The sequence below is a fragment of the Mytilus edulis genome, chromosome 12 (genome assembly GCF_963676685.1).
Source record: "Mytilus edulis chromosome 12, xbMytEdul2.2, whole genome shotgun sequence".
Taxonomy (NCBI): domain Eukaryota; kingdom Metazoa; phylum Mollusca; class Bivalvia; order Mytilida; family Mytilidae; genus Mytilus; species Mytilus edulis.
The window spans coordinates 36088326-36098622 of record NC_092355.1 but is presented as its reverse complement, the minus strand read 5'-3'; the positions used below and the strand labels follow the sequence as shown (position 1 = coordinate 36098622).

At 30.4% G+C, this 10297-nt stretch overlaps 1 protein-coding gene across 1 annotated transcript; it reads left to right on the top strand.

The window, feature by feature from the left end:
* Window positions 1–286: 286 nt before the first annotated feature.
* LOC139498384 (E3 ubiquitin-protein ligase TRIM71-like) lies at window positions 287–2509 on the top strand. The gene is made up of 2 exons (XM_071286775.1): window positions 287–1084; window positions 2424–2509. The coding sequence occupies exons 1-2, from the start codon at window positions 357–359 to the stop codon at window positions 2494–2496; spliced, it is 801 nt and encodes a 266-aa protein (XP_071142876.1). The 5' UTR covers window positions 287–356; the 3' UTR covers window positions 2497–2509.
* The last annotated feature ends 7788 nt before the right edge of the window (window positions 2510–10297 follow it).

The window sequence follows — 10297 nt, the reverse complement described above, 5'->3', positions numbered from 1 at the left end:
ATTATATAAATTAAAACAAAATAAGCAAGTACATTGTTTACATTTAAATACGTAGTTTAGTAAGATATTTATTATATTCTGTATAAAACACACTACGACTATTTAAATGGTTGATATATAATATTACTCATATTTAAAGATACCAGATATGTGTGTATTCATTGTTAACTGAGCGTTCACTTAAGCATAAAATAACATATAATGTTTGCATTGTTCAATACAATATCGTCAATGATTTATAAAGTACACTATATATCGTACTTGATTTAAATTTACAATTCACTTCCATGTGATACAAGCACCTCTTTACCTGTGGTTTTGATCGATTTCAAAATGGCTCAAGCTGCGTCTAAAACATGCGAAGTTTGCGTAAGTGCCCTGGATCACAATATTGCATAGACTGTGAGGAATACTATTGTAAAAACTGTAAGTTGCTACATAATAGGCAGAAGTTATCCAGAAACCATCAGTTTCAAAAGGCTTCCGACAAATCTAGATGTAATGAACACAAAGAAGAATTAACCCTTATTTGTAACACATGTGATGCGCAGATATGTACAAGTTGTGTGACAGGAAAACACAATGGGCATACATTTTCCAAGATTGTCGATATACTCCTTCAACTACGTGGAGATAATGAAACCAAAATACGTGGCAAGACAAATGAAGCAAATCAAAACATAAAGAAGATTGAGGAAAACTTGAATGTGTTTGATAATTCCGTTGAGTCTGTTATAAAAGCCATTACCGATGAAGGCAACATGATTAAACGCATGGTTGATAAATCTGTAGCTCAGATGATTGCATTGGTAAAAGAACAATCCAAAAAGGAGAAAGACAAACTGATTAATATGTTGTCAGATGCAAAATCCGTACTTGTTGGTGGACACTCCTTAGACAAAAAGAGACATGAACTAGATAAGACCGGACAGGATGGAAATTTGGTACAAAAGATCAATAATCTGAAAGAAGAAATTGACAAACTCACTATAAATTCTCTTCCAGAGTTTCCCAATATATCCTTTAGTCGTAAAGCTGTAGCTGAAGATGACATCAGACAACTGATAGGGACATTTACCGTTAGGTAAATATAAAGTTATGAGATGTCTTTTCGATACAGTTTTCTTCATTTAGCTTGCAAAACTTTAAATTCTAGAGTGAAATTATTTATAGTTCAGATATAGCAAGAAATCAATGACAAATACACACACCACAACTTAAGATTGAAAGCTTGAAATAGACCTACTCTTTTTAAATACATCCCAAATAAACACGTTCGTAAAATAAACTATATTGACAACTACTAACGTGGACAGAGTTTATCGATTAATGAAACGCTTTAAGTAACGGAATAACACCTTCCAAAAGTAATAAAAAATAGAACTAGCTAGATAGCTCTCACTTTACATGCATATCACTCGTACGTATTAGGCGATATAACTTGAAGGTAACATCTAATTGAAAAATTAGATGCCTGATATTACTAAGATCATCACTGAATAAAATTCGAAAACAAAACCTGATGTCTTTCAATAATTTAAGAGTTTTTGGTATATAAGCGTGAACAGGTTTACGAAAAACATTAATTTGAAATGCAAATAAAGACGTCATAGTAGTAACTCTTGTGTTATTCCAACTTTATATTTTAAAACATCACACGTCACAGGTAATCATAATTCTATTTGTATTGATGACAGATGTAATTATGTATATAGTATGCTTTTTAGGATGATTGCTTATGTGACAAATCTCAATCAGAAACCATATAACACAGCTATAGGTCACTGTACGGTCTGCAACCCTGTGCAAAACCCACGTCACATAGTTAGGTATAAAAGGTCCAAACATGACAATAGCGGAATGTATATACAGTCTGTTAAGCAGTCGAAGAATTCTTGAATTATATTATTAAAACTGTATTGAACAGGTCGACATAATGATGTCAGTTATACAAAACAGATGATAAGCACTGCATTGATCATATTTATAACACAATTAATCATAACAGCATATGTATTGATAATACAAGTAAACATTTTACATGTATTAATATGAAAAATAGTATTATCTACAAAAGAGTGGTTTTTTAAAGTTAACATCATTATCATATATTGAAGAATGTTTCAAATATGCAAATGTATATTTCATATAATGTTAGCATACTGTTAAATGATAAGACATATTATGAAACTATAATAGTTTCGTATTTAATTTTACTTTATTGAAAAATGACAACAACAGTTTTGTACATTAGTGTGTTTACCTGTACTTTTATCTTTAATATCAAATAGTTTACAAAAAAAACCAGATTTTATATAGAACTTTTACATAGAATTAAATAATTTTAAAATGAATTATTTATTTAAACATAAAGCATACAAACATAGACATTAAAACATAATGCAATCAAATCTTTTTGATAGCAAATGTGCACCAGTCCTTGAAAAAAAGAAGCAACGCCATGGGTCCATATACATATGTTTTGATTGTGGGTAAGTTCTTATAATCAGCTCATCCTTTAGATTATTAATCATACAAAATAAATACATACAACATAACAAGATACAACTATTCATTCATGTAAGAAATGATTGAAGTGAACTAGACATTAAGTACAACATGCACAATCTATAATTTAGTATAATGTAATATGTATCTACTTGTATATACCTTTGTTCGAAGTAGTATTGTTCAGATAAATACAGTAATCAAGTGTATAACTGACAATAGTTTTAATACCAACTGATTTTTAAAGTTCTGTCTTATAATTGTACTGTAACACAACTGTCCCAGGTAAAGAAGAGGGTTTGGATTCCGCAAACATACATTTATTTAACATCCCCACAATCTGAATGTATGTGTCTGTCCAAAGTCATGAGCCTGTTAATCAGTGGTTGCCGTTTATAGGTATGCTACATATTGAACTTTCGTTCATTTGTTTCTATAATAATAAGGCCGTTAGTTTTCTAGTTTGAATTGTCTTACATTTCATGCATTTGTGCTGTCGAGACCTTTTATAGATGACTCTGCGTAATGTGTTTGATCGTTGTTCAATGCCGTTTTGGTGACCAATAGCTGTTCATTTCGGTGTAATTTGGTCTTTTGTAGAAAGTTGTCTTATTGGCATACACAACGCATCAGCTTTTGAATATTCGTGTTTCAAGACAATTTCTGGTTTTTATTTTGAACTTTTCAGCCGGTTTTAAGGAGTTTTAGCTGCAAGATTTTATTGAGTTTAAAATTGTGTATTAATCCAAACAAGTAAATGTTCTGAAAGATTGATATTTACGTTGTATTTTCTCACACTAGAAATGAATTTTCTAGTCAAATTATTGTAGCAAACACTATTTCCAATTATACCCAGTATAAGTCACCACACAGTAAGTTTTTTTTTCTTTTGAAAAGGGGGGGGAGTGGGAGTGTCGTCAAGTTCGTTACTTATCCATTAGTCATTCGTTACTAATTCCTAATTTATTTGTTATTATTTCTTTTTCCTTATTTGTTACTTATTCTTTTTTTTTTTCGTTACATATTCTTTACATGTTTATTAGTTCTAATTCGTTATCGATGCGTTACATATTTCTTATTACTTATTTGTTTCCTATTTGTTGAATATCTCGTGTTCATTGCTTATTAGAATTTACTATGCGTCCCTCTTTTTGTACGTTATAGCCATATCGTTGGTAACAGTTCTTTGTTTCAAGAGATTAAATGAACTTTAAGAACGATTGTACCCGTGGGAATGCTCGACTGGTGCCTTTTAAATTATTGTTTCCTTATTTGCTTGTATACGTGTTATATGTTGCACATTAAAAAAATAATATTTTCAAATTTAATTTTGTCTGAGGTGTTATTACATGTTTAATTTCACTTGACGTGAAGGGGTTTAACCGGTTTGCTTATTTAAGACCAGACCATCTAACAAAAGGTGTGTCGGGATAAACTCATCAATGAAGTATCCAGTTATTCGTCCCATATCATACACTCAGTTCAATTGTATATCCGTTTTGTGACACTGATAGTGATTAAAAATTATTTATCATTTTAACGGCTAACATACTTCTTAGAAACAACTTCAAATAGACTGTCCTTGTGCAAATTTAAACGTAAAATCTGCCCAATCATTAGAAATCAAATTAGTTACTTACTTGTTTCTTATTTCTGGTAACACGTGTTTTATATTTTAACGTTTAACAGAATTCCTCAATTGCATTCTTGTCTTTGGTGTTTGCTATTGATTATCAGACGTGAAATAACGTAAATAGCGCGTAAGAACATTTTTCAACGATCGTCTGATACCCTGTTACTTACATTGATTCACTATTTGATATTAATACTTACTTAGTCATTTATATAAATATAAAGGCTACTTATAATTGCTCAAGTAAGAACAAAATAAACATTTAATCTATTTATGTACAAGGAGAAAAGTAACAAATAGGAAGATTTGAAATGCTGCACTGTCTGAAAAAGAATTAATTTCAGAATTGTGAATACATTGGGGCGTAAATTCGTTGACCGCAGTAGATTTTCCGCGCTTCATTCTAAAATTGTGCGCACGGTCACGCTTTTATAACCCAATGAGATAACAAAAAAAAGAAGCATTAAATACTTATAATTACAATTTTGTTATAGCTAGGATCATGAAAACACGATTTGTATCAAGCTTTTATTTTATTTACCTGTTGGACCTCGTGCCATTATGAAAGTTAAATTAAATTGTATATAGAATGTCAACTTCAGAAGGGCTCGACATTGCTGTTAGCCAATCAAAATAACGTAATATAATGCAAAATACGGCAATGTTATTATTTTGAAATACAGATTACGTGGACGTTGTATACTTTAATCATGTTATTTGCTACACCAAATTCAGTATCGACGTTGTGATGATTAAAAATCTCAATTTAAAAAAAGTTGCAATGACAAGGTGATGATTCTTAATTTCAAAGCCAGAAAATCGTAAAAAAACGTCTCTGACTATTTTTTTAATTGTCAATCTTCTAGGGCATTTCCTGCTGCAGCCGTTTGTTTGTGGTAATTTACCTACGGTCTGAGAAACAGAATTTCCGCACGAAAATAAATAAACATGGAATTTTAAACTAACTGCAAATTAGACAAAAGACGTATTGGCCTTATTTGTTTTGATAAATTTCGAACACATTCCTCTTTAAGTATCTAAGAATAAATACAACCTAAGCTGTCAATTTTTTCTGGAAGATTGGTTATAAAAAAAGTGAGTCGGACATTAACAATTTATGAAATGTTAATTATGTTTTTAATTGCAAACTCTCAGACATAATTTATTGTATTATAAAGTTGAGAATGCAAATGGGGAATTTATCAACGAAACAACAACCCGACCATAGAACAGACAACAGCGGAAAATCACCAGTGCAGCGAGAAACTCCTGCACCTGAAGCCATCCTTCAACTGGCCCCTAAACAAATATATATATATACTAGTTCAGTGATAATGGACGTCATATTAAACTCCGAACTATACACAAGAAACTTAAATAAAAAATCATACAAGACTAACAAAGCCAGAGGCCTTTAATTACAGGCAAAACACGTATATCTATTCATATAATTCAATAAGCATTACAACAGTATTAAAGAAAAAATACAAAAAAAAAACCACGATGATCAGAAACAGAGTATTTTACAGATTTTCATTTTTTATTTTTTTCCCCCTGAATATATTATATCGTTCAGGTTTAAGTATTAATCAATTAATTTGTATAATTTGTCCTTTAAGGAGTGAGAAAATTATACCATTCGGAGACAGTACTAAAGAAAAAATACAAAAAAAAACTTCGATGATCAGAAACAGTATTTTCAAGATTTTCAATTTTTATTCCCCCATTCCCCTGAATATATTATATCGTGCAGGTTTAAGTATAAATCAATTAATTGTATAATTTGTCTTTTAAGGCGTGAGGAAATTATAACATTCGGAGAGGGGTAAGTATTTTGATTTCTACTTATGCATATATGAATATAAAGATAAACTCCATGTTTCTTAAAACAAAATGCGAAACGGTTAATTGTGTCTATCTTTTATGAGCCTAACGTTTACCTGTGTATCTTTATCATGTTAATAGTTAAAAAGTTCATTGTTGCTGTTATTTTTTATGTTATTCTGTATTTATTTAGTTATGACTACATTAGATGTATGTGTTATTATAATATTTATTCTGATTGGCTATCTGCACATCAAGTGTTATTCCTTAAGCAATTGCATCACTCAATAAAACTTCTCATTCATGATAACACGTGGTTCAAGAAAAAAGTGCACAGGTGAATTAAATAAACAGAATATAAAATTCCTGTTTTCATGATCATAGCTAAAAATGTAATTATAAGTATTGAATTCTTCTTTTTTTAACTTCATAGGGTTGTAAAAGCTTTCACCGTGCGTTCATTTTTAGTACTTCGGTCAACGCTTTTACACCCCAATAAAGTTACAAAAAGAAGCATTCAATTCTTTAATAACATTATGTATTTGTAGTCTGCATTAGACCAGAAGAAAAGGGAAAGTCACATAACTTGTACATGTAGTAAGTCTTCACTTGTTATAAATACAGAGACACCTGCTTTTACCGGTGTATGCAATTCCTACATACACTAACGGCGTTCACAAATAAAAACAAAATGAAAGGCGATCCAGGTTTTGAGGACCTAGATCATTTTCATTAAAGATACAATTTTTAACATATGCTGTTCTACATTAATGTGTTAATGTCAAGTCTATCATTTTTGCACAGTTTTGGCACCATACACAATGACATTATTATTGAGTTGTCTGCATTTATTTCTAAGTACATATCAACCTGTTTATTTCTCAAAAGAATTAGGAAAGGTTGAATTATTAGTATATACGGAATGCAGACAGGTTTTGAAAGTATTGCAACCGTTATGATTTACCCGTCGGCCGTTGATCTCGAGCATACCGAAATAAATAATCAAATCAACAATGGTAAAATTCTAATGTGTCAGATTGTAAGTGGCAATTTTAAGGTTGATTAAAATAATTATTTTTTATTTAAACTGCAAAGCAATACCTGAAATTATATGTTCGGTTAAAAAATGATTTACACAACAGCCCGGTGGATTTTGCTTTTTCCACCGGCCCATCGTGGACTGACCATCCGTGCCCACTCCAGCTATAATTCTTTTGTTGTAAAAATATTGATTACAAATGCTTATCGGCTTTTTTCAATTAATTGTACTTGCAAGTCTTTTGATTAAAAAAAAAAAAAAAAATGCAGAGTGGACAAGCTAAACATTTTGCCCACCCGGTGCCCACTCCCACTGTGTACGGGTGGAGAAAGCAAAATCTACCTGAGCTGTAGTGTATTTACAAATTAAGAATTTCAATCTTACTTATTAACTCAATAGCCGTTGCACACAAGCAAAATGAACAAAGAGTTTACACGATATTTGAAGAATAAAAACAGTCTTGTCAAGCCTACATAAGAGCAACAACTATGATGATAATAGTATATGGCTCAATATGGTTTTTTCTCCAATTGACATATACATGTATGATACTGTTCAAGCCTTCAAGGCAACACAAATGACTGCTTCATCAAGGCACCATATTGTTTCAGTATAAGGAACAAGCTTGACATTTATTAAAAACATATCGAAATCCTGATATCACATCAACATTTCAAAAGAAACTTTCATTCTGACAAACTGTATAATATGACTATAATGTTATCAATGAAAATATTTTTAACATTGCATAAACAAGCGTAACTTATTAGATTGACGATTTAATTATGATCAATTATTCTATATAGCTTGAATGGAAAGATAAATTAATATCCATTTTGAAATTAATTACATGGCAATACATACACATTATATAATGATCAAAATGCTGCAAAAGACTAATGTAATACTCCTTTTTTGGCAAGTTGAAGTTTGATTAGAGAAGTATTTATAACGTTTACATAAGACCAGCAACTTGATTTCTGCAGTGTATTTTCTCTACTTTACACATACATCTATGTTGCTATTTAAGTCTTCAAAGCAACTTAATTCCGATAATTGCATAATATAAGTTGATTAGACATATATCGGAATCTTTAATACAACCAAATGTAACTTATTAAATGGAATATTCAATTCTTATCAACTATTCTATATAGCGTTAATGGAAAAATAAATAAATACCCATTTTGCAATTCAAGGCATTACAAAACACAAAATCAAGCCCTAAAGACAACTCAAATTACTGTTTCATCAAACACCACATTATTTTAATGCAAACATAAATAGTTGGACATTTATTTAATTTCATATGTTAAATATCTATTTTTAAATTGATGACATGGCACATGTGGCAGTACACAAACTATTATAATTCTTCAATGATGATGTAACAAAATTTGTTATTGATTCATTGGCCGTGGCCCACAACCAAAACGAACAGAAAATGGACACCGTATTTGATGAACAACACATGTCATTTTCAAGCATATAAAAGATAAATAATCATGATTGGTTGATGATGATATGTAATTACATGACACACATGTTGCTCCCCCAGCCGTTAATTCAAGCCAACACAAATAATTGATTCATTAATACATCATAATTGTTTTAATTGAATATATAAACTGTTTGGAGTTCACTAAAGACGGAAGAATCTGATTAACTATTCTATACAGATTTAATGAAAAAAATCAAATTTCTATTTTGCAATTTATTTCATCGACATTTATAAAATTATCAAAAATAGTTTAATGATGGTGAAACATTCATGTAATTACTCGTTTTTCAGTGTGTAAGTATCAAGTTCAAGTTTAATTAGAGACGTATTTATAATTAAAACTGCAATGCAATACACTGAATTACTCTAAATAGAAAAAAATCCTTTCTATCGATTACAACCATTATTATTTACTCATTGACCATTGACAAAGAGCAAAACAAATTGAATACTGTAACAGTATTTGAAACTTGCAACATGTCTTTGTCAAGCAATCATGAGTCCGAAAATCGTGATGTTTTACGTCATTGATTGATTGTGAGTTTGCTTCACACGACTGTATGTTGTTGTTCAAATCCAATATCCAAGCCGACACAATTGATTTCTTCATCAAAACATCATATTTCTTGTATTGCATATATTCATGTTTGAAGTTCAATATAGACGTTTTTGAATTTTTATAACAACCAAGCATAACGTATATATAAGAAGATTCAACTCTGATACACCATTATATATAGCTTTAATGTCAATAATTAAATACCCGTTCTGCAATTTATTTCATGACAATTTTTGCCCGAGCGAAAGTGAGGGCTAAAATAACACGAAGATAATGCCTACCCATTTTTAAACCACAATAAAGTAAAGCTTGCATCAATTATTTCGATTCTGAATAGAACAATTAAGGTAATATCTATGTCCGATAAGTATAAGTGTAAAAGCGTTCGTTAAGGCTCTTCCATAAATCTCCCTTTTTTGTGTAAAGAAGAAAACGGCTTGCACTGTGCTTTTTCAGAGGGAGAAGTTTGAACAGCCAGCATGAACGGTTGTCGTATCTAGGTTACATATGTCAATTTCGGAATGCTACATATAACAGTCATAATAAATGAATTATTAACATCATATGCATCATTTAAGAGTTTGAAAGTGTTTTAAAGTTAAAGACACATATTTACTGAACGACAATTTGATAACATTCATTATTCTGAAGTATTCAATATACGCATGTGCAAACACATTTAATTGGATTAGTTAGAGCATTGGTTTGTTCACAAGACGAAAGAAACACGAAATATTAGAATCTTATGTAAATTATATTGCTCAATATGGATACAGAAAAAATGTATTTAGTTGTTCTATCAAGCCAATACAAACGATTGATCCAGCAACATATCATCCATGCTAATAGAAAGTTATTCTGGACGTAGATAAAAAGCTGATTTTGTTTTATCATTTGTGTGTCATTTTTTGTGAATTAGATCTAAAATTTGAAAAACAAAAGCAAAAACAGCAGCCCGTAGTTATCACCAGGTTAAATTGCGTTTTCTGCATAGTAAGATGGATATGATCATGATTTAGTATTATCCTTAAAATTAATTAAAAAAAAGTATCTCCATGAGAGAGTTAAGTTAAACATATTAAACACACTATTACAAACGTTATGTTTTACAGGTCACTTTTAATGAGATAAGATTGTAAATATAAAGGGCAGTTTCACAAAGCAAAAACAAAGAGTTTGATATCACTTAGAGAATGATGTACTAGTTTTTCCTAAGTTTTTTCTAGGTTGTGT